General features: G+C 44.4%; 1 protein-coding gene across 1 annotated transcript in view; it reads right to left on the bottom strand.

Moving 5' to 3' along the window:
• The window catches only part of ADGRV1 (adhesion G protein-coupled receptor V1), a 1,990,932-nt gene that overhangs the window by 1,365,672 nt on the left and 599,179 nt on the right, over nt 1-26,081 (bottom strand). Inside the window, exons 31-33 of the mRNA XM_085632468.1 lie at nt 14,748-14,992; nt 7,956-8,137; nt 57-868 (exon numbers count right to left, since the gene is read on the bottom strand). Coding sequence (XP_085488594.1) covers nt 57-868; nt 7,956-8,137; nt 14,748-14,992 — 1,239 coding nt within the window. The remainder of the gene's footprint in view (nt 1-56; nt 869-7,955; nt 8,138-14,747; nt 14,993-26,081) is intronic.

Here is a 26,081-nt window from a genome sequence, read left to right as displayed (position 1 = left end):
ATTGTTAGCCAGGTAAGTAATAAAGTATTAACACATTTCTAAACATTGACACTTACCTTCATCAAATGTCAGTATCTCCCCATTACCCACAAAATCAGCGTTTTTGGTAGCAGTCCCCCCAATCACACTCCATTCCACAGTGACCTGTCCCAGGCTGCCTTCTCGCCTCTCGATCACCAGTTCCACAGTGGTCTGGGGTTGCTCTTGAACTTCAACATAGAGGCCTTTGCCGGTCACATTTGGATTGATGCTGTAGATCAGGAAGACTCCGAAAGCATCGCCGTTCATCACAATAACAACGGTGGAAGTATTGGGCGCTCCAACGGTTGGCTGGTTTTTCAAGGTGGCTGACATGTTGATTAATTCAACTCTCAAGAGGGAGATCATAAATTGCTCATCCAGTTCTGGCAGGTTATCAGTCAGAATGGAAACTGTGAGGTTAGCAAATTCCTCCCCATCCAGCATTGTGGCCCACTGTCCAGTAACAGACTCATAGTCAATGCCAGCGACCGCGTGTGAGCTGAACAGCGAGGAAACACTGCTGCTGTTTTTCCTGTATGTCCAGGAGCCGGTGTTGTTGGTCGCTGGAGCGGCCCATGTTATGAGCCAGAAGCATAGTGGGTCCCCGGAGGTATTGGAGAAGGAGAAGGCTGCACAGGCTTGTTCCTTGAGGCACCAGGCAGCACAGCCCTGCAGTGGACTCCCAGCTGTCGTAATATTCACTCTTGTTCTCAGTGGCTGGTTCGGCATTCCTGGCACGGGGGGCTCATAGTAAGACAAGGGGTCCCGACCCTGCTCCATTGCAAGGGCTACCACGTCAGTCTGGAAAGTACTGTACAATAACTGAAGGTGACCAAATCTTCCTCCACTAAAGACAAAAACATATGCAAACAGTTACTAATTGTGCTTATCATTTTCATTTTTTAAATCAAACAAAGAAAAGTAACAAAAAAAATGACAAAAATGGCACTCAAAATGAGAATTGGCAAATCATTGACGTGGCCCAGAATATTTATTGTTATTAGGGCATTGATGCTTTCATACTGTTAGTCACTGTACATATAATTGATCATCTCAACAATATCTAAACAGATATAGTAAATGTCACAAGTACATGGGTAGCAACAACTTTGATTATCAGTGGCAATAGTAAAATAGGTGTTGGTCGCTCCATAAAGCCTGCCAATTACTTCTTGCTTGCCAAATCAAAGACAGCTTGCCAGTGCAAACATTTAGTCACAGCTTAAATAATCATACACTCACATCAGGTTGTTCTGCTGGTCTGCCCTGCAGCTGTTGTCGACCCTGCCTGCCAGCCAGTAAAAGGAATCCAGAGATTTGAAGACAGTGCCATGAAACCATCTGTGCCCTCACCAGAAACTGGAGGAGGACTGCCACAAGAAACCGGCTGAGTACTGTCACGAGAAATCACTGCAATAAGTCTAGTGGAGCTAAGTGGTGGCTCTGCCTGGGGAACACGCTTCCTCTCTCCACCACATTTTGTTATTTTCTTCTTCCTTGAATGTAAGGGTTGGATTGTGAGCTATACTGTGAAGTGCACAAACCTAAGCTTCATGCATAGTAATGGTGTCTGAAACCATCTAAAAGAATCTTGTTTTTTTAAGCGGATTGTGAACCTCCATTGCTCAGAGCGATGATCAGAGTCGCTTAGCTGCCAGGAGCATTTTGTGATCATTTGTGAAACATTCCAACATTCTAATAACAATATCCATACTTCGTTTATATTATTGCTTTCAGCACTGTAGAAGCATTTTTTTATCGTTCAGAGACTGCAAACTGTACATTTTGTTAATGCCCAAGGATCCTGACTTTAACACTATATTATGTGTTCTCATTTTGTTGGGCATTTTGCGTTGTGCGCTTCCTTCTATTTGATTCCCATTATTCCCATATTTTTAAATACTTGTAGTACAAGTTACTTACCTTCGGTAACGATGTATCTGGTAGAGACGATTCTAGCCGTAGATTCCTTAATGTAGAATTATCCCCAGGCGTGAGACTGGATCCGGAATTTCTTTTGCCACAGCATCTCTGTGCGCCGGGCGCGGCACCACGTGACTCCGCCCTGACGTCGTCCGCGGATGTGACGTCAGCGAGGTCACATAAGTCCCACCCCGGTGCACTGACGTCAGTTTTTTCAGATAACTTTTCTGCGCCACAACACGGAGCCATCACAAACAAAACTGTGAGAGTATGGGAACAGTGTGCGAAAAAAGCAGTGAAACAGAAAGGGAAGAAGCGAGTGGTGAAGAATAGCACCATGAGGGACAGTGTCAGCACTGTGGTACTGAAAGCCATGGAAGGGAAAGAGCAGAGCACCGCTCTGAGAAGCAACCCTGCAAAGTGAAGGCGATATCCTCCCTGGAGACAGAAAAACATGGAAAAAAAGACAGGGCAGACGACAGAAAGTCTGCAACCTCAATCTATAACTGTGAAGGGCAACAAGTCCAGAACAGATGAGTAACGACAAATCACCCCAAGACAACACCATCAAGGAGTATCATATCCCCTGTAAAGAGCAAAGGGCTGAGGCACAGCCAAGAGACCCAAACCCAGAGGACTGCAGAGGAGTCAGAAACCCCAAGCAATGAAAAAAGGGGAGACGATTATGAGTAGGCCCCACACTGGAATAACCAGGTTGTAGAGATGCAGAAGTACACATGAACCTACCATCCAATTACCAGGAAAGAAGGAATGGGACAAATAAACAGAACAAAGCATTCTGTCAGGAAGGAAGTGATAGAGGGCACCCGCAGAAGACAAAGCCACCCGGAGGGAGGCGAGTGCAGAAGACCAAGCTGAAGGGTCCTCGCAGAACGGGGAGGAAGGGCGGGCCGTGAAGGAATCTGCGGCTAGAATCGTCTCTACCAGATATATCGTTACCGAAGGTAAGTAACTTGTACATCTGATAGAGACTACTAGCTGCAGAATCCTTAACGTAGAATAGATACCCTAGCCATACCCAGAGGGCAGGAGGGTCTGTGAAAGAATCTCACCAGCTTGGAAGAACACAGGGCCCCAACAGGGGATGTGTCATGGGGACAGGAAGGACGGCCCAGCCCCTACCAAGCAAAAGTATGCAAGAACAAGGAGAAGGGAAGGCCAGGATACCGCAAGCCTACCCGAGGGGCAAAGGGCGTCCGCCAGAAAACCCTGAGGGACAGACGGCACCAAGCGAGTACCAAAGGAAGAAAAGAACCACCCGCAAAATCCAAGGAGAAGAGGTGGAACGGAGGCAGAGTCCACCTCAGGAGAACACACACACACCGCAAAGGGGACAGCTGAACTGGTATCAGCCCAGAGGCAGGGGACAAGGCAGGAACGGGCTCACAGCCAATAGGTGCATATGTGAGAAGGAAGACACAGTCACGCAAAGCTCCAGCAAAGACGGATAGGAGCATACGGGCACACGCCGAGGCCCACGGAGGTGGACCATAACTACCAGTCGTGCGCAGCAGGCAGCTGGCAAATACAATGAAGCAGTGTGCCCACACGAGCCGAGCGCAAGACGAAGACAGAGGCAAGGGAACCCCAGAACAAGCCCCAGAGAAGGACCTTCCCAGTAGCACAACCCAGTCCACAAAGAGAAATGGGGCCAGCCAGCAGAAAAAGAGGAGAAGAAGAACCCCCCAAGAAGCAGCCGGGGGGGGGGGGGGGACAAAGCGACCCCCGGAAAGCGAGAAATATGGAGTACAGACCTAAAGCCGTCAACCAGAACACAGGAGAACACCAGGAATATCCTAGCCCCGCTGGAACAAAAGGCAGAGGACCATGTCGAAACGTCAGATAGCAAGGTGGAAACACCAAGACATGACGCCGTAGACGGCAAGACAAAAGTCGGTTTGGCGACCCAGAGGCTGAAGAGGGAAGGCCAAACGCACAGAAGCAGACATCCCACAGGAACAAAGGGCAAATGCATGACAGGCAAGCCCTGGAGAAGAAGGATAGGAACACCATCGAATACTGAGCAGGACAGAACCTGGAGCAGCGGAAACTGCTGCACTAAGGCAGAAGAAGAAAATAGACCGCACCAAGCGGTATACAGTGACGCCAGGAAACGTGAGGAACCCGTGAAGGTATCCACACCCGCCCAGCTTAGGACAGAGCTATACAATAGCCTACAAGTACCCCACCTAGGGCTTGAAACATCCCCAAACAAAAGGGGGCCAAAGTAAGGACCCTGAAGGCATTCTAAGCCACACACAGCACACAGACGGGCCAACCGAAACACTAGGCCCAAATAGAAAGGTGAGATAAACACCTCCCACAAGACACCTGAAGACCAACAAGCCGAAGCTTACGGAGGGGGAGGAGGACGGAGCCCCGCAAGGAGTCGTTTAATAGCAGAGTCCACGTGGGTGTTAAATAAAAGAATCCCATCAAAAGGCAGGTCAACAAGATGCTCCCGAATATTCTCCGGAAAGATGCTATCCCACAACCAAGCATGGTGGCGGAGGGCCACAGAACTCGCCATGGCACGGGCGAGAGAATCAGAGACATCCAAGGCCGAACGGAGAATAAACGCAGCTAACTCCCGACCATCCAGCACATGGCACCACAGATTGGCGCGGGCACCGTCGTGGGAGGTGCGAGACAGAAGGGACTCCGCGGAATCCTGTAGGTCGGAGGTACCCCTGGCAAACACAAAGTGTGTTGAGCGTGCGCAGAGCAGCACTAGTGGAAGCGAAGATGTTACGCCCCCAGGGGTCCAACCACCGGGCCTCCCGTGACAGAGGGAGCAACACCGAAGGCAAGGAAGGCAAAGCAGTCTGCAGGACAGGGCCTGGGGCAGATCGGTGGGAAGAAAGGCAGGCTGGATCGTGCGGGGCAGGACGGTGGTGGTGGAGGAGCGGCTGAGGTACCGGATTACCCATAGCAGGACGCCCCCAGAAGAGAGATGTGGAGCGAAGCTTCAAATGGAAGCAGCGGCTCCCCTCCACCAGAGCCCTGGTGGAGAACCTCCAACAAGTGGTCCGTTGGGAGTGGAGCAATCGGGTTGCCCATTTGCAGAATGCCGGTGGCCGTGGAGATGGCCCAGACAAAGGCCACACTCGCCTCCGTAGGACACGTGGGTGGAGAGAGCAACTCATCCGTGGGCGAAGGCTGCAAACTAAGCCGCCCGTCCCCACGCCCTGCTGGAAGAAGAAACAGCCCGCCCCTGTAGGATGGAAGACCCATGGATGAGTGAGGGGCCTGATGGGCCTCTGGAGAAGGTGGAGAAGCCGGCGGGGCAATCACCTGCAAGGTGCGGAAGAGCTGGTCCGGGGGCCATGGATGCGGAGAACTCGCCCTGGAAGCCGCTGGGGAAAAGGCAACAATGCGGCGTCCAGTCTCCGGTGAAGAGGAGACAAAGAGACGACACTCCTCCAGAGAGGAAGGGACATCTGGAGAAGAGTCGACGATCCGTTGTTGGGACGGCACCGGGGAGCCCGCCACAGGCACTGGTGTGTCCTCGATCGGCACCGAAGTGTCCACCAGGGGTGTCAAGTCGACCTCCACCACCACGTGCCTCACAGGAGAAAGGGGCGGGGTCAGAGCCAAAGCGGCCAATGAACAGCACCGAAAAGGCACCGGCTTGACCTCCGACGAGGCAGCCGCCTGCGCAGAGGACCGAGAGGGACTCGGGGAGGCGCCCCGGGTCCCGGCCTCCACCCGTGGCGCCGTCAGTGCTGGAAAGGCGCCGGCTCGGCCTCCTGTAAGACAGCCGCCTGCCCAGACGACCGAGGGGGACTCAGGGTCGAGCCGTGAGTTCCGGCAACCTCCTGCAACACCACAGGGAACCCCACGGGGTTTTGCAGTGAGGTAGGGATGCCACGGATTGAAGAGAGGAACCCCATAGGGCGGCACCTCGATGACACCACTCCTCCAACACCTGAAGCCGAACTCGTCGGCGCTGGTGGTGAAGCCGCCGGTGAGTCCGCAGAAGGCCCCGCGCATGGCGAGGGAACGGCAGATGTCTCAGGAAGAGGAGGGGGGCCCAAAGAAGCCCGCAGAGCCGCAGCGTAGGCCCTCATTTGGGCCCTTGTTGCCCCAATGCCAGGAAACGGCGGATAGGGTGGCGACGGGCGAGGGCACATGTCCCGAGAGGAACCTGCGCCCTCTGCAGGCTGAGGACAGGGCCTCGGTGGTAAACTGCAGGACTTACCGGCAGGTGAGCGACACCCATGGGGCCTCGGTGAAGGACGATGCCGCAGCCGGAATCGGCGGCTACTGGACTCTTCCGAGGTAGGGGACGGACGCTCTGACGGGACCGATCTGGACAAGCGGGCCGAAAGCAATTTCATCCGGCGCTCCTGCCGGGACTTCGGCTTGAGATGCTGACAAGTGTCACAGTCTGTAGAATCATGGTGCTCGCCCAAACACCACATACAAATAGGGTGAGGGTCCGTCGCCGACATCTGACGCGTACAAGAAGCACACGTCTTGAAACCCAAAGGCATCGCACACTGTTCCCAATGCAAAGGCGTGAAAAGAGGTGCGAAGGCCAAGAGAACTCACTCTGTATCCGCGTTGCACTCGGAAAAGAAGGAAACGGACGTCAGCACTCCAGGGTGGGACTAATGTGACCACGCTGACGTAACGTCCGCGGACGACGTCAGGGCGGAGTCACGTGGTGCCGCCCCTGGGGCGCAGAGATGCTGTGGCAAAAAAAATTCTGGATCCAGTCTCACGCCTGGGGATAATTCTACGTTAAGGAATCTGCGGCTAGAAGTCTCTATCAGATAAGATATTCTCTGCTCACATTCAGGTGGTTACTGCAGCTGTGGTCAGTAGCTGCACTGTAGTACAGCTCATGTGGCACATCTCCCCTGAGCTAAGTTTTGACTGCTCGTTCTTGTCTACTAAGCAAGTGAAGAATACTTAAGAGGACGAGATGAAATCATCTACCAAGTATTAGAGTACTAGTAAGAAGACAATACTCTCACATTTAATAGTGTTGGTTGACCGCGTGCCTTCACACGGCAGGGACTATAGTCACACAGCATCCTTCATAAAAAGCTATGACAGCAGGAAACTTGTCATACTAGTCTATAAGTTTGGAAAATCCCACTCATTTTGCATTTAATTGTACTTTTTGTCACTTAAATGGCAGTTACATATGCAAAAGTATTTATAGATCAGTCCCTCTGTAGTCATGTATGTTGAGAATGTCGACAAATCTCCTAAAACATGGACATAACCCAAGGTTGCCTCTAAATAATGAATGTTATTTTACAGAAAATGTCTGGTCATGTAAAGTGGGTATAAAAGCATATAGTCCAAATGGAATAGACCAAGGTCTCTAAACCTTTAAGCTCATGTGGGCCCCACTGAATCATTATTGAAGTCTAGGGACACCCACTGAGTCTTTGCTAGAAGCCAAGGAACTCAGCCTAAGCATTTACAATTATTAGAACCGCAAAACAAGATACAAACATACATAAACAAGCATCCATCAAACAAATACCCAAATGTTGTATTATTTTGTTTAATTCACAAAAAAAATAAAAAAATAAAAAGTTAATTTTAATGGGTAGGATGGAGCTTTTCTAAATTCAATTGAGGCCAGTCATCACCCATGTTACATTCTGTCTAACAACCTTGCACTGCTCCAATGAAACAATCTAGCTAATTTTTGGACTTTAATTTCAAATTCCTAAATGTTTACCGAACATTTTAAAATAACATTTTACATTTTGGTTCCTCATTTATTTATGAATCTGTGAATAATATTTATAAATTATATGTAATATTATTTAATTTTCCCAAGAGTCGTAGACTCCCTGAGTAGGCTTTTCGGACACCCACGGACCGCAGGTTAAGGACCACTGGAATAGGCAAATAAATAACAGAGGAGTTTTCATATAACTACAGAAATCTTCGTCATATGAAATAGTAGAGCAGCACAAACATGCAGAGTTATTATAGTAAATACAATAAAAATGATGCCCAACCTTCTCTTGACTGTTATGTTCGCTGATGCACTCCTTTCCAGTGGCTCTTGAATTCGATATACCAATTGGCGAAAGCTCACTGTCCCGTATGGATTGTCATTGGCAGGAATAATGATGTTTGCTACTCCATCAGAACCAATCGAACCTCCATTTGAAGCTTGTGTTAGCCTTACATGTATAACCTAAAATTAGAAGAGTTCCATGAATTATATGCATGCAAAGTTTAACGTGTACACCAATGGCAACTGTACTAAGAAGACAGCAAATAGGCAGTACAGTGTAAGGAATGTTATTCTAACTTCATGGCAGCTGATGAATTATGCTCAGTTATCCCCTTCAAAACATGAAGAGATAAAAAGATTTAGAGTGCAGAAAGGGGTGATATTGCTTCATCAAGAACCGACTAACATGGCACTAGAGGTAGGCAGGGCAATAAAAAAGATTAACCACTTACTAATTAAATATAGTGCCTTCGCATAACCATGGGTGTCCCTGTGCTCCCCATTGATTCGGTCTTTTCAATATTGCCCACTAGTTGCATATCCAAACACCAGAAGGTGTGGAAAAAGAGTAACCACCATCGATCTCCCCACTAGCTTTCATCACATTTTTCTTCATAGAGCACAGCCTGTAAAAACTGTGCTTCGGCATGTCTATAACACTAAGGACCTGATTCTGACGCGGTTAGGAAATCTTCCTGATCGAATCGGTTTGTAAATGGTTTCCAGACCAACTCGGATCGGGGGAGTCCGACCGACTGAGTATGATGCATCCGGATGCTTCCAGATACGATTTGGTTGGACTCCCATTGACTTCTATGGGAGCCTATGTTCCTAACCGCATTGTATTCTGGCCCTTGGTCGGGAAGACACTTTCCCAATCTGATTTAGAAAGAGCAAATGCCATTGGGAGGCCTTCCTAACCGCATCGTAATCGGGACCTAGGTGGGAATGCTTTCCTAACCGCATCGGAATCGGGCCCTAAGTTGAAAGCGCACCTACCTATACATCCATACTTGCACTCTTTTTCATTGACCATGGAATACCTGTTCAAACAACCTAAATCAAACCCTGTTTCTACAGTTGTCTTCTTGGCATATTGTTCTCCCATTGGGTCCACTTATAAACTCATTTGGCTGCCGATATCACCTCTATGGTATCAGTTTCCAAATTATACCTTCCTTCCTTTACTTTACTGCTACTCTTAACTGTTACAGTTTTCTTTGTCTTCACGCAATCCAGTCTAGAATTAAATTTCTGCCTACACAATCTTTGTAACGTGTTTATATTATTCTTCTGCCACTTTTTAAGTATTTCACTGGCTTTCTCTGTTCTCAATTACCAGTTTGAAATATTTCTAAACTACCTTTAAATCCACAGACGTTTTCCTGACAATCTCACTCATAAGCTCAATCAATTCTGTCATATCCCTAACCTTTGTTTGTGGATCCATTCTCTCATTTGTGAACTTGATACCTTTTAATTTCTTGCTTGCTTCCTCTTGAAAGATGTTCTTCAGAATTCTAATGTCATGCCATAGGTTACTGCTTTACCTTGTTAGAGCTTTACCTGCCCCTGTGGAAAGCACCCATGAGATCTGCTGAGTCCAGTGGAAGTGAGCACAGTGAGGAACCTCGGATAGCATAAGATGCACTGCCATTGCTGCTACCAAACGTATGTGATGATGAACTTCCTTTTGATCTAACCACTTAAAAATAATGGCTGTTTGTACAAGCAGTGAGAAAGATGACCTAAAGCAAATATTTATAGCTTTTACATTTCCACCAATTTTCCTCTTCATTTGCCATTCAAATCGACATCACATTTGAGTCATAGCTCATATTTCAATTCACATTTCTATCCTTGCTGAGTCCTCCTATTTGAATCTGCTTTACAACATTAAACTTAAACTAAATTCTGTCTACTTTATCTAAATCTCTCATCCTCTACAAATTTTCTTCTTGCAAGTTTTCCTTTCATCTTTCTGCATTTTTCATTTTTGTTTATTACAGAAATTTGGCACAAAGATGTGCTGCAGAAGGGCACAGCCATAGGGAGCCAATGTAGTGGAATAAGGGTCAAAATAATATTTCTTGGCGGAGCGTGAACTCAGATCATCCAGTCTCACTTCTGCCTATAGCCTGCAGATAGTTACAAGAGGCACAAGTATCAGACATGTAATAGTATTTCTTTCCGTCGATTGAGGACAGCGAATTGAGGTTAAGTGAATATTAATTAAGCCTTAGCTTTATTCAATGATTTGTAAAATAGTCTGCTTTATGATGAAAACTTAAGTACAAAGAAAATTCATATTAATGTCTCCAAACGAAATGCTCACATTATCCACTCATTTAAATGAGGCTTTTAATAATAAAGTACAAAACAAGACTAAAGCTAGTTTTCTGACATCAAGTAAAGAAGTGTAAGGTGGTCATGCAATTCGTTATGACTGTGAGAGTCAGAAACCCTGAGAGGTCAACTTTCAAAAGGACAGCCAGGTGATAAGGTTATTCTACTAAAGGCATTTTAATGCAGAGGGTATGCAACAATTAGGTACCTCAAAGACATCACTCTCTGTATAGACAAGGGATTTGTACACTTTTCCATCACCTAATGCTGTACAAAATTATTTCCATCCTATAAACTGTTCACAATTACACATACACACATTCAATTTAAGAGGACATTTCGCACTTTCTCTATTAACTTGTGAGATTAGGCCCGTCCATGGGATGAATAAATGCATTATGTCATTGGCAATAAAAATGCAGGAGGAGAGAAAAACAAATTATAATAAAGTGTTGGTGAAGAAATATGGTTGAAGAAAATTACACACTATAATTTTATAATATTGTGGGAGGACTGAACACACTGTATGGATGATGTTAGAAATGGTAGTTGTCTGCACCCTGTCCAAGTAGGGACTTTCACTCTAGTCAGGCTAAGGGAGTCACACATCTAAGATAACTCCTGCTCACCCCCTTGGTAGCTTTGCATGTGCAGTCAGTTTTTTTTAGGGGTAATATATAAAGCATTTGTACATACATAAATAGTAACACATTGATAATACTACAAAATGAGTTCACAACAATCTAGAAAAAAAACAATATTTATGTGAATAAAAAAGACCAAAACGACAAAAAACAAACATGTAATGTAATGCATAGTAATCTATGGATCTGTCACTTTTACCATCAAGTACCTTGGATGCATTATAATTAGGGCTCCCAGTTTTATGGTATTTATTTTTGGGACATTTCCGTCTGTATTTATCCATATTTATTTTTTGCAGATTTTATCAGTATTTATCCATATTGTTTTGGAGTGTTGTGGAAAAATGAAGCAGAAATGTGTACATTTTCACATTTATTTAACCAATATATATGCACTCATGTTTGAATGCCTGCCAAGTTTCAATTCTGCAAATGACCCGCAGAAGATAAATCAATGCACTTATTTAAAAATATGCACATTTCAGTATCAACCTTGTTCATAGCTCCTGCTGGTAAAGCCTCATTACTAAAAGTCCTTTCTTTTTTAACCCTCTTACCTATCAATCCATGCAGCTCTTGGCCTGGCAGGCAAAAAGCAACCTTTATCCACATTTAAAAATAAATACAGAAAATAAAATAAATGTTTTCTGTCTGTATTTATCTGTACAAATCAGGAAAAACAGAAAACAGGGAGGCCTAATTATAATTCAAGGCAGTGTGATGCTCAGGGCAAGTGAGGCATCGGAAAAGCAATGAGTTGGTTCCTTACTCGCTGGGGAGGTGATGCGTCGGTTCCTTACTGCCGGGGCAGGTAGTGCATTGGTTCCTTAAAGGTACACAGGGTAGGTGATAAGTCGGTTCCTTACTGTCAGGGGAGGTGATGTGTCGGTTTCTTAGTGGAAGGGGAGGTGATGCATTGATCTCCGGACACAACGCCTCCATGCCTTACTGCTGTGCAGCTTGATGAAGAAATCAACACCCAGGGACGATGCGTTGAAAATCCAGATGCACTGTGTTGATTCCAAAGTGATGAAGCAGGCGCTGGTTCGCACATGCGTAATGCACCACGGAATTCGGTGTTGCAGTTCTTCTGATGCGCTACGACGGAAAGCTGGGGCCTGCGGTGAAAGCTGAGGTCAATGCGCCGATTGGGAACCACCCTCCTGTGCTGACCACAGCAATGCATCAAAGTTTGCAGCAATGCATCAATAAAAACAGACGCTGGGAGTCGATGAGTGGATTTTCTCCTTCAGTTCACCAGATTCCAATTCCAAGGATGCAGGGACTAGATTTGGCAACACTTGGCACATCAGGACTCTCTGATATGTCCCGGACTGGGTTCCCCAGGACATAGCTACTGCACTGACCCCAGGGAATGGGGTCCACAGGCCATTCATTGCTCAGGGAGGGGGCAGTGCGGGCCCCCTCCTTACAGAAATTTCTAGCTGCCTCTCCAGCCGCTCTCTCCATGCAGCAGCAATGCTGGCTCCTGCAAGAGCCGGGGAGCCAGCAGGGACAGCGGAGGCATTGAGGCTCTCCCCACGGTCCTGGGGAAAAAGAGCAGAAAGAGGCAAAACAAAGGACAGAAACTAACAGAATGAGGCAGTATAAAGGCCAGCAATGAGCAGAAAGAGGCAAAATAGAGGTCAGAAGCGAGCAGAAAGATGCAGAATGAAGTTGAGAAAGGAGCATAAGGAAGCAAAATAAAGGTGAGAAATGAGCAGGAAGAGCCAGAATAAAGGTCAGCAACGAGCAAAAAAAAGTCAAAATGAAGGTTAGAAACTAGCAGAAAGAGGCAGAATAAAGGTCAACAACGAGCAGAAAGAGACAGTATAAAGGTCAACAACAAACAGAAAGAGGCAAAATAAAGGTGAGAAACAAGCAGGCAGGGTAGAAAAAGGCTGTCAATGAGTAGAAAGAGGCAACATAAAGGTGAAAAACGAGCATAAAGAGGCAGACTAAAGACCAGAAAGAGGCAGAATGCATGTGAGAAGTGAGCAGAAAGAGGCAGAATAAAGGTCAGAAACGAGCAGAAAGAGGCAGAATAAAGGTCAGCAGCAAGCAGAAAGAGGCAAAATAAAGGTCAGAAACGAGCAGCAAGAGGCAGAATATAAGTCAGCAACGAGCAGCACAAGGCAGAAGAAAGGTCAGCAACGAGCAGAAAGAAGCTAAATAAAGGTGATTAACAAGCAGATTTAGGCAGAATAAAGGTTATCGATGAGCAGAAAGAGGCAAAATAAAGGTCAGAAACAAGCAGAAAGAGGCAGAATAAAGGTCAGAAAGGAGAAGAAAGAAGCAGAATAAAGGCCAGAAAAAAGCAGAAAGAGGCACAATAAAGGTGAGAAACAAAGAGAAGGAGGCAAAATAAAGGTCAGCAACAAGCAGAAAGAGGCAAAATAGAGGTCAGTAAAGAGCAGGAAGAGGCAAAGTAGAGGTCAGAAATAAGCAGCAAGAGGTGGAATAAAGGTCAGCAACCAGCAGAAAGTGGCAGAATAAAGGTCAGAAATGAGCAGAAGAGGCAAAATAAAGGTAAGAAATGAGCAGAAAGAGGCAGAATAAAGGTCAGCAATGAGCAGAAAGAGGCAAAATACAGGTAATAAGTGAGCAGAAAAAGGAAGAAAATGAGCAGAAAACTAGCAGAACTCACTCATGCACCCACTGACAGAACACCTCAGACACTCACACACCCACTAAGACACCCAGTGAGACACTCACACTCTCACTCACACACTCACTCTCAAAGGTTACAGTTAATTTCTAAGGTTTTTCAAATTCTACTTCCTACCTATAACGTCCCTGTAACCTTTGTTTTTTTAAGTGAATGTATATCGTTTTTTTAATTGGTAGTAGCATTTGCAGAGAAATGGAGAAAGGGGTGGGACCTCCAACCAGCTCTCAGAAATCCTGCTGTGTCGGACTTACTGGAGGTAACAGAAGGGATTCTGGTCCCCCAAAAACCCTCAGCATCCAAGATGACTTCACCCCCCAACCAGCAGTGCACCAGGAGGCGTGTTTGTAGAGTAGTGGATTTAGGGGGCATGGCCTCTGAAGTCCTCTCACCAATCGTGCTCTGTGGCACTTTCTAACATGCACCTCCCTCTCTGTCAAAGCAATTGTGCTCTGCTTCTGGCATGCCAAAGCATTTTTTTCTGTTCTTGCTTGCTAGAAGCTGAGCACAGTTTGCTAAGGCTAGGCGGGAGTGGTGAAGCTCCCACAAAGCCATAGCAAACAGCTAGGTCCTAGGGGTGGGCTCCCCGGGACATACCATGAGACGGCCATGGGGGGTGGCGATCCCCAGGGCCATTTATGGCTCCAGGACAGGCCACCCCCCTTCTTTGATTTCACCCCGGGGAGGTGGTGGTCCCTGGGGCTGCGGGGGGGCCGTGCAAGCCCCCCACATTGTTTCTGTTTTTCATATCTTTATATATAGATATATATATAAATGCTTTGCAGGGTAAAGGCGTACACTGTAAAGCCCTTCAATGGTATTCCAATGTGTTTTAAAGGTCAACAGTTGTAATGTCTGTACGGTAAAGGTATGCTGGGTAAAGTCCTGCATTGTACTATTTGATATTTCGTGTTTATAACGTTCACAAAGTAGCAGATTATTAGTACACTATATAGAATGTAAATGTCTAGGTCTAAGTGATCATTCCGAATTTCCTTCTGAATAAGCATGCAGTCCATGAAATGCAGAAGTTCCTTATTATTTATTTTTAAACCTGTTTTACCACAATGTGAGTCAAACAACAATAATGTATTTTTATTACAATAGAGTTGAGCATAGATTTTTGTCTCACCTCTTCAATTTCCGGAATGTTATCTGCCAGGACCTCTAACAGCAAATTCTGCCTGGTTTCACCAGGGGCAAATGTAATGTTTCCTGAAGTAACTTGCAGGTCACTAGTAGCAGGCTGGCCATTAATGCTGGCAACCCATTGGATGGTTACATTGCCAAGAGTCCCAGAATTCCGAATTATTGGCAGGTTTACCTTCACTGAATTGGACTCTGGCTCATCTACAGTAATGGTAAGGATCTGAAAAACTGAAGCAATAATACAAATGATATCTCAACGTAAATATGTGTGCAGTTATTGTTAGAATATAATGCAACAACTTCCTTTACAGGGTGAACTTTCTTAGAAGAATGTGTTTTACAGTATTTTTTCAGGATTAAAATTCCCAAACATGGAACCTTTGATATATCGAGAGAATACTGATTAAATATTTACAGACCAAAATGTGAGTTCACTCTAGTCAACAATATTCAATAAATAAGTGTAAGATGATTGAGGTTATTTGAAATACCAAACCATTTTCACATATCAAAGAAGTATATGCTCCACATATAGCCTAAAAGAACATGTTACTTACCTTTGATAACAGTATTTCTGATGGATGCTCTACTAACCAAAGATTCCTTACCTTGTGAATATTACCCAGACATCAGACTGGATCCGGAGAACTTCAAAGCAGTACTCCTGGGGGCATCCTGCATATAAGCGTCACCCATGCACACTGATGTCAGCCGCTTTCTAGGGTGTTCGTAGCCTCAGATGCAGATCCCACGGCAGATTAGACGACCAGTATGCAGATCTCTAAATTGGACTATTTTAGATGTGGAAAGAGCTCAGTTCACAGAACATGGAGGTGGGAGAGTGGATTAGGAATCTGCAATTAGGTAGATTATGCACAGCAGAGATTTTCATCAAAGGTAAGTAGCTTGTTCTTCTGATGGATACTTCTAACAGCAGATTCCTCACATTGTGAATAGATACCATAGTCGTATCACCACCAAAGTGGTGGGTCTGTGAACTGTCTGACCAAAAAGTCTTTCAGAACTGATGTGGCAAAACGCCCCCTCCAAAAACATGACTGTTTAGACAGCAGAGATTTGTGAATGAATGCACTAGCACCCACGTAGCTGCCTGACAAATGTCCAGCAGGGGCAATCCATGTGCCAATGCAGTGGTAGCAGCTTTGGCCCTGAAGGAGGGCCCTTAAGCATTCTGAAGACTGCTTCTTTCCCACAGTGTAGCAGATCTTGATGCAGAGAACAATCCACCTGGAGATGTTTTGCTTTTGCATTGCCTTGCCCTAATTGGATCCGGAAAACCCTACAAAAAGTTACTTGGCCTTTGGATGGTCTTTGGTTCCCTCAATATAAAAGCTCAGTTTCTATCTTTGGTCCGAACATTACTCCTACTCCTTAGAGGGATGAGGTGGAGCAAAGAATGTCAAAAGGGTGATAGCCTGTCCGATATGAAATGGTGTGACTACTTTCTGTAGCAAGAAACCTTGGGTCCTCAACTCTAAATTATCTAGAAAAACCATTGTAAAAGGTGGTAGACAGACTCTAGCTTGCACACGTCTAATTGATGTTATGGTGATGAGAAAGGGCGTCTTGAATTTGGGAGTTCTCAAGGGCAACTGTGCAGCATCTCAAAGAGAGTATACATTAAAAAAGTGAAGACTAAGTTCAAGTCCCACTGGGGCATGAGAAAGGGTTTTGGTGGAAACAATTGTTGTAAACTATTCAATCATCAGAGCAGGTGATTTACATCATGAAGACATATCTAGCATCCACAAAACAGCCGATAAGTAACCCTTAACAGTCCTGCTGGACAATTGACAAAACATACTTCAGACAACTTATCATGTGATGGGTCAATCTGTCATGCGCCGCACTAATCTAAAAATGTGTCCGAACAACTGGTGTACACTGATTTAGTGGAATGACGCCACACTGCCAAGATGATATCAATAATCTCTGAGGGAATCTTGAAGGGGTTTAACTTCCGCTACTCAATCTCCAAGCATGGAGATGCAAATTGTGCAGGCCTGGGTGCAGTACCCTGCCTTGCTGTCACTACAGAAGATCCTCTCGAAGAAGCAGTTTGACCCAAGGGCAGATGCTCATGCCCAGGAGTTCAGAGTACCACACTCTCCTAGCCCAAACTAGACTGACTTGGGTCTGGTCATTCCTGAGCCTCACAACTCAGGGCAGACGTCTCGAGCTCCACCCTAGACAGACGGTGTCTCCAAGAGAGAGTTGCCTTGAAAACTTCAACTTGCAAAAGTGACTACAATACACATTACTGGCACAGGCAAAAAGATTGAGTCAGGGTTCTCCACATTGCTACAACTGCCATTCATGATATGTTAAGAGCCTACAGCTGAGTTTGTCCACCCTGGCGTTTAATTAACTTGCCAGATGATTTACTACCAAAGAAATTGCTTTGTGGTCCAGACACTTTCAGAGGTGAAGAACCTCCTGATATAGGGCCCTAGATCCCACTACACCCTGTTTGTTGCGGTACCACATTGTGGTGCTGTTGTCCCTGCGCACATGCACCAGCCTTCCTCTGATTGCGGGCAAGAAGCCTTCAACGTCAAGGGAGGCACTCTCAATGCTAAGAAATTGATCTGGAGTCAGGTCTTAGCCAGAGACCTCTCCCAGACGGCCTCCCCAATGCAGTAGTGATGTATCTGTGGCCACCATCAGCTTTGAGTGGAAAAAGGAGTGGGACCTGCCACTGACCCAACCACTGCCCAATTGCCACCACTACAGATCTTTTGCAGTATCTTCCGAAATGGATACAATCCGAAGATTCCCCTGATGTTGTGCCCACTGGGATTTGAGGTTCAACTTCAGAGCCCTCAAGTGCCACCTGGTAAGTTTGGCATTCAGGATGTCAACAACTTCAGCAGCCTCGTATTCATCCACACTGAGATCCAGGACAGAGGGTGAAACATCAGGATCATAGCCTGAATGTCCTGGACTCTCCCCTTAGGGGAAAAAAGAAACTCTAAGGTACCATATCTGAAATAGCTCTCATGAATGGGAGTGTCTGCAGGCAGGTGTGACATAGGCATACTGATAATGAACCCAAAAGATGTTAGAAGGTTTGTCGCTATCTGGAGGCGGTTGGCAACTGCTTTGGGCAAGCCTACCTCCAACAGCCAGCCCTTGAAGTAGGGGAAGACTGGAACCGCCAAACTCTAAAGGTCTGCTGTGACCACCGCCATTACTTTCATGAGCATCTGAGGGGCACTGGTGAGGCCAAAAAGGAGCACTGCAAACTGAAAATGTGACTGGCCGACTGTGAACTGCAGGTAGCACCTGTGGGCCTGCAGGACTGCAATATGAAAATAAGCATCCTGCCAGTCCAACGCCATCAGTCTCCAGAATCCAGAGAAGGCAGGATTTGGCCATGCTTGGGCATCTTGAATGTGTCCTTCAGAGAGGGAAGATCAAAATAGAACAAAGGCCCCTATCCTTCAGCACAAGCAAGTAGCAGGAGTAACACACACTTCCTACTTCCAGCCAAAAGGGCCTGCACTTCCTGCTGCAAGATGGACAGGTGGTCCTCTGTCAGGTATCCTGATGGTGGTGGAAAGAAATGGGAGTGAGTTGCCTCCAAGGACAATTTGGAGGCCCGACTTATCTGATCCTGCCTCTGATAGGGTGCTCTGTGCAAGAAAGGACATACTAAAATGGTTTTGTGGCTGTGGTTGCTGGAGGGGTGGAGGACTAAGCTGCACATTGTATTGCTATCCTGAGGTTTGCCTCTGACAACCTTTGCCTCAGCCATGTAAGTTTTGAAAGGCCTGTTAGGTGGGTGGAGGAATCAGGCATTAGTAAAATAGAAAACCTCTACCTTAGCCACAGAGATGATGAACTTTCTGGTGCAACTGTCTTGTAGAAGAAGAAAGGCCCAAGGAATGTGCTGTGGCTCCACTCTACTTCAAATATTCCAAAGGCGAGTGCGCTGTCTCACATTAACCCCTTCAGCGCGGCGCGGATTACTGCGCCGTGCTGAAGGTTCCATGCGCGGGCGGGGCCATGACGGAGCGGTTCCGTCATGCGCACAGCGCAACCGACGCGCATGACAGAACCGCTCCGTCACTCGCATCGAAGGGGTTAAAGGCAAAAAAAACTAAACAGCATATCCCTTCAGAATGCCTGAACATTCATGGAGAATCTCATAGACCTCATCCAGGTGTGACAGCAAAGAGCCATACTACTACCCATTGCTTGACTTTGTCAATTAGTTGTGCTAAATCCATAACATATGATAAACTTTGCTGCATTGTGACCCTCTTGAATAGCCTGTGCAAGGGACACTTGAAGGTCATCCAGAACAGCCAGTAAAACCTGTGCCATGGTATCCTAAGAGCTTGCAAGTAGCAACCTATAAGGCAGCTAGCTTTCTCAGACCTCAGGACCAGGCTTGACAAGGAGAATATCTCTTTCCCATATTTCTGTATTCTTTTTGATTCACAACCCAATGGAGTGTTAGGAAAAGTTTTTGGATTGACTTTACCGGTGGACGTCTGTACCACCAAGTTGTCTGGCATTGGGTGTTGAGTAAGAAAGATAGGATCGCCTGGGGTGGTACAATGGCAACAAGAGGGCTGCCCTGTGCTTAATTTGAGCTGGTGGCTGCCAATGGGTGCCAACAGAACTCATTTTTGGGGGTCACCATTTATTTTCCTGTATTAGACATTTGACAAAAGGAAGAGAGAGTAATTACACCAGCCCTGGTCATTTGAGCAGGGCTTTGGGCATAGATAAATTAACCGCTGGACCGGTCTATTAAAAAGCCAACATGAACATGGTTTTAGTCAATTGGCCAAAAGGGTATCCGTATGGGCTTCATTAAATGGTGACAGCAGCTCTGTGGGAGCCTGACCAGGTTGATGTACTTCAGTCAGTACATTAGTTTTCACTTCCATGATGGGGAGCTGTAAGCTGTAAATCTAGAACTTCTTCCTCTCTTTGGATAGCAGAAGCGAAAGATGCACTTTCCTTCATGGCAGGGCCAGACGGAAGTGGGGACACACAACAGTATTTGGGGAAGTATCCAGTACACTGGCATCTTGAAGGCATTCATACCAGTTTTCCTCATAATTGTCCCCTTCACCACAGTAATCATAGTTTGAGTCAGTGCAGAAAACACTGTGTAAAATGTGAGCCCTACCATTAGGTAAGGGCAAAGTATCAGAATCTGTAGGATTACCTAGTGGCTGCGTGTTGGTCAGAGCCCGGTGCAATCTCAATCAAGGCTGTGGTGGACTGTAACTCAGCTGATGGGTTTGGCACACAGAAGCAATACAATAGCTGCTCTGATTTAGGGCCAAATTTATATATATATATATATATATATATATATATATATATATATATATGGACGAATCCGCAGCTTGTTCGCCTTTGTCAGCTACACACGGACACGGACCACAAACTTGGTGCCAATTATTTGATGTTTATTTCTTTGATGCCGCCATAACGCGTTTCAACTCCTTCGAGTCTTGATCACATGGTAAAGTTTTTTTACACCGCATTCGTTTTTTAAAGTGGCAATGTGCTAGGTGATAGGTTAATAAATTGCACGTGGTAATAGACATAAAAAGAAGGTTGTCCCCGTACACTATTGCTAGCGTATTTGTAAACATTTCATAGTTATAACTTCAACATTTGTAACGTGCATAAATGCATATTCTTTGTACAATTTCACATTAAAATATCGCTTACAATACAGTCATTTAAAAATAGAATAATTGTAATGATCGGGTTGAACCCAGTTGATTATACATGCCTAATATATATATATATATCTCTCTCTATATATATATATATACACACACATATATATATATATATGTATATATATATATAGATGAAGGCTCCTGTCTCCAAAGGAAACATACTGCACTCACGGGGTTCCATCAAAAATTGATTTATTCATGCGAGGATGCGTTTTGGCGTTTGCCTTCCTCTGCTCGCGGTAAAACAAACAGCGGCATGTGTATTGACATTGTCTTTTAAAATTATAGATGAAATCTCATTGGCATATGGTGGCACAATCTGGAAACATTTAATTGTCATTCAGACTGTAATTGTTTTAATTTGACTCCCGCAGCGCATAGAAGAAAAATTCCCGATCACCAAAAGAGGGGAATGCTATTCGGATTCAAGCAACCAATCCCCTTCCTCCATTCAGGGACTGCTGCCAAATAGACTGTTTTAGAATGGATGTAGTATGACTGGCATGGGTTTGAGTGTGGATGGAGTTTTGTTTAGCACAACTGAATGTTTGGTGGCTGCTGAATGACCATATATGAATTTCATGTATCTTTTATTACCTTTTTTTGGTTAATGTGACATCTATTATGAATATGTAAAAGAAATGGCACAAACATGTGCTTACATACAGCCATACATTTTAATAGTATGAAAAAGGATTTATGGCATTAATATATGTATTTTTTCTATATATATTGCCTCAAATGTTTATACTGTAATATTTGCATACCAGTATCGTTTGTGAGTTGGCAGTGTTAGTCATTTTTGCAAATCTGTTCCCCTGGTTCGGCCACTCCATTATATGTTTTCAGGGTCCCTCTTTTGTTGAGTAGACTCAACATCTGGACATTGTTGCATCGAATCCATCCCTTCATTTCTTCATTTTTTTAGCATGTATTTTCTGCCATGTTGTCACATTTGTTACATTCTGCAGCCTGAGGACTCTGTGAAACACCCCAATCATTTCCTAGGATTGCTTTGTCACCGTGGATTCAACTATAGCAACTCGGTGAGCTAGGCCCCTATACTTCTGCTCTGAGCAAATTAACATCTATCAAGACCAGGTCAATCCACTTTTCCAGAGAGGTTCTTTTGATTTCATGGAAACTAGAGCTCTCTGACTGAGGCTCTTGTTGGTGGCACTTTATTCTCTAAAAAGGCATAAGACTCACTTTTGCTGCATAACACGCCAAATAATACATTTTCCGGCAACAATATTCCAAGGCAAATTTTTGTTAGCAACAAATTGCATCTCATATGCAAGAAAGTGGATTATTTGTTGGTGTGGGTGGGAGTCCACTACAAGTACTAGCAGCACAAGTCTTGTGGGTGCCAGGGCTGTTTCTAGGTGTTTTACCGCCCTAGGCGAGTATTGAAAAATGCCGCCCCCTCCCTTTTACTACCATCACTCTCACCCCCTGTCATCCAGGCTAGAAGAAATAATGCATTAGATATAAACCTTGCTAACTAAGCAATCAATAAAAGAGTGCCGCGACACCACCACAGTAGATGATCTTCTGGCTAAAGTCAACAGATAGAGATCGTTCTCAAAGATTTATTTCAATTCTGGATCTCACTAGCTTCTGCTAGATCTAGATTCTTGGTACATGACAATATTCTCAACTCAAGTTGCCATTAGGTGACACAAATGCCAACGTTTCTGCATCCCCAGTGTTGCTGAAGTCTTCTAGAACTAGATCCAGGAAGTGCTACCAGGGATAGCAGGTGCCACCAGAGCACATCCCGATCATCGGGTGGTCAAGGACCAGTGCCAATTCCTGTAGCCACCTTGAACTAATCGATAACTGGACTAATTAAACGTCATCCAGTCTCAGCCAATGAAATGATCCCCAAGCCAGGAAAAAATTATGGCCACCTATGAACTGTTTCAAGCAATGAACGAACAATTGGCCAACTGATCTTTCATAAGACCTGACATTTCTCAGGATACAACACCAATGCCTCGCACCCAGGTACCCGCAGCTAACAAATGAAGCAGAGCACATAATGCCCAGTATCAACTAGGTGATCTGTATAGCTGGGACAGAGGGTGGAAATCTTGAGTGACCATACAAATTGTTTTTTCCTGAAGACATACACATGACACACACAATCACTAGATGCACTTCAATCTTTTTGAGTATGGGGTGTCTTGTGACTGGTTTCAGATATTACATAAACAAATCCCCTTTTCTACGTGATAGGAAAGAAGAACACTTGTTCTGAATAGTACAATCTAGGCAGATCATGTGTTATGGGTACCTTGTATGGGATCATTCAAACATCTACAGAACATTACATACCAAATACCTCATTTGAAATAGGAGACAAAGTATCCACATTTATGGTTGCTGCATAACAATAGACACAAATACAGTGCTTTTTGTAGAAAAAAGTATATCCAACTATGTAGTGTTCATTATAAAAACATTTTTTATGAAAAAATTATTTGTATTAAAATGTTCATTATCATGTGTTTATAAACATGTGACAATCTGTTAGAGGCAAAATTGTGTTGATACATCAAGATACACATACATAAATCAAATTCAAGAAACAATAAAAATCCATAAACCAATTTTTCAATTGTTCTGGGAAAACTGTTGACGCAGCGTTTTGGTGACACTTCACCTTCTTCAGGACAAACAGATTTTTGAATTTTATCTAATAGTATAAATGGAGACACAGAATCTTGTTATCTCCTGCTGTCAATCGCCAAAACCCAAAGTAAGGGACCAGATTTTTTTTTTCTTTGATAGAATGCTCCGTCGCCTTTTTTTAATTAGGCCAGGTCCAAAAAATGCAGTCCTTATATTTCAATTAAAGGCTTCACTCTAAAAGAGGGTCTGGCAACCCAAACGGTGTTGCCTGTTTATATCCTGTTATATGCTTTGCATACCCGTCCCATTTCTTAAAGATTAGGGTATCTCCCTCATAGTTGCGCATGGTTTCAGACATCATCAGCAATGATAAACACTCATCCTGGCCAAGTAATAGTGCTAGAGCAGAGTTTTCTGTTTGAAAATTAATCGGGTTTTGAAGCTCTGGCTTGTCTATTTGTCAAAATTTAATCTATTAATTATTAATTATTAATCATTTGTTTTGTGTAAGTGTTTTTATACTGATCAACATGTGTGTTTTAACAAGAGAGAATTACACGTGGGAACGCATATGTGTGCTGACTAATAATAACGTGCATGTTTACATGTTTAAATGTTGCTGAGTGCTGTTTATTTTAAAGCACGAAATGCTTTCGAATTAATGCTTTTCCGTGTTGCAAAAGGCTAGATAATTACATACACATAAGGGTATTAGTGGGGTTAACACTGTTTAATCACTATGCTGTGGTAATGTTGTTTTTGTCTCTTTCAATTAAGATGGTCTATTGTGGCCTATTGTGGCCTAACTAAAGATGGCCGACATTTAGAGCCTGGTTTCGAGTGAGAGTTTGTGATGGAAAAGGCCTTGCTGAATATGGATGCGAGTCATCTGTCCACAGTCCTTGCCTGGTTAAAACTTTCCGTGAGGACAGCAGCAGTTCTGGGCATGTCTCCAGATGCATTGGGACGACAGCCTTGGCAGCCTTGGAAAACAAAGGAGCTTTAAAGAAAGACTCTGAACTCTGAGCTCATCGGAGGAAATGTGTGGAAGTTGAGAAGGTACATTTAATATTTAGTTCCTGTTCTGTCTTTTTATTTTTGTGATTTTTTCTGAGCGGAGATTTTTCCAAATGTAGCGATGCTACATCCTTTCCTTCTCGCTTTGCTCGGAGATTCAGCGGACGCAATAAATACTTTTGTTTCTTTCCTTTGTTCGAAATGCTATAAAAATTGTTAGCCTAGAGAGGGTTTTTGCCACCTTGCCACTTTGCCATTTTCTTCCCAAACCTGCTTTGGTGAGGATCTACGCTGTGAGGACGGCAACTCGAGAGACTTTACTGAGAGACCTGTCCTGACCCGTTCTGACATTTAGCTAGAATAGGTAATTATGAGAAAAATGATTTATTCTGATTGATTTTCTTTGACTAATTTTAGATAAAGCATTATAATTTTGAATATGGTGTTGGTTATTATTTCTTGTCAATTATTGAGTACTATGTTTTGATTATTATGGTATAGATTGTTTAGATTATGTTTCAGGGCAGTTACAATAACCAGGTCTTATCGACCTCGATATAGATGCAGGGTGTTTAGGAGTTTTCTTTCCACAGGTTCAGTGCTGGTAGAGTATTTGAGCGTATGTTAGTGAAATGGGCCCTAGTGTGTGATGAGTGTATGTGCGTGTAACTGTAAAATTACTCTATCCGTGGAAGTAAGATATTATATACACCCTGATCTCTATCAATTTCCTGGTAGCAGAGTTGTGATGGTTATTGATGATTGTCTTGATCTGATTAGATTGCTTGTACATTAGCTTATTGATTATTGATTATTGATTGATGTTGGTATATGTACTAATACTATATGTTGGAGTCGTCATGTTGAGTTATATGTAGTGCTTCTGGAACTTGGGAGCTAGTAGCAGTTCCGTAGTAGGGCAGAGGGAAGTATATGCTGCTCTCGGGAAAGACGGGATTGTAGGGAAAAACGTGTGACAATTGAAGTTGCGCGTCACATTGTCTGGGTTCGGAATTAGTGACATTGTCGTATGTTACTATTAGGTATATTTCTGGTATATAAGGAGTGTGTATGGTAGCGAAGGTTATCTGTGAAACTCTGGTCTTAAGTCCCAGGGATCCGTAAGGTTCACCGTTAAAGCTTATCGCGGGAGAAGTAATGGGTATTCTCTGAGCTTGTTTGAGGAACTGGGCAGAGGTAAGCTGCTTGGTTGACGTGTATTATAATTCTGTAGTGGGACAGATTGTTCGCTGTTCTCGGGAAGCAGGATTCTGTGTGTATGTACTATATATTTTCTTGTATGAATGTGCGTGAATGCTTATACATTTAGTTGATTGTAAGACTCTTTGGACAAGTCCTAGAGGAAACAATTAAAGGGATGTATGAAAGTTGTTGATTCTTGTGAAATAGATTTCTTTACTATTCTGTGGTTAGCGAAGCAGACAATGGAGATGTTTATATGTTGTAACTAATAGATTTTGTAGAAATTTGACACAAAGTCTACTGAAGAGATTCTGTAAAGGAGGGGTAGACGAGTGACAGGAGACAGGAGACAGGCGACTGCAGCGACTGCTGACGTCAAACAGACCGCGCTCTGATTGGATAGTGGATCAGAATAGTGTTCGCGCTGGGATTGGTGCGTTGGTGTGAGTCGCGCAAGGATTGGGAGAGCTATTCTAGTGACGTAGACGCTCCAGGATTGGTGCGTTAGTGTGAGTCACGCTGTTATTGGTTGAAAAATCGTATTGTATATTTATAATACGGAAGGGATTAGAAAGTTTTGGTAAACGCGTATTACCAAGAAGAGAAAAAGAAGAAGACATTCTTTGGAAAAATTAAAAAGTGGTTTGACAAGGATAAAGATGTTAAGATGAGAGAGGGTGAATTGTTACCTCCAGCGAAAACACCTGCATCCTTCATGGCTGCAA

Source organism: Triturus cristatus, chromosome 2_1 (assembly GCF_964204655.1).
Source record: "Triturus cristatus chromosome 2_1, aTriCri1.1, whole genome shotgun sequence".
NCBI classification, from domain to species: Eukaryota; Metazoa; Chordata; class Amphibia; order Caudata; family Salamandridae; genus Triturus; species Triturus cristatus.
The sequence above is the reverse complement of the archived record's forward strand: the minus strand, read 5'-3'. Positions and strand labels throughout refer to the sequence as shown.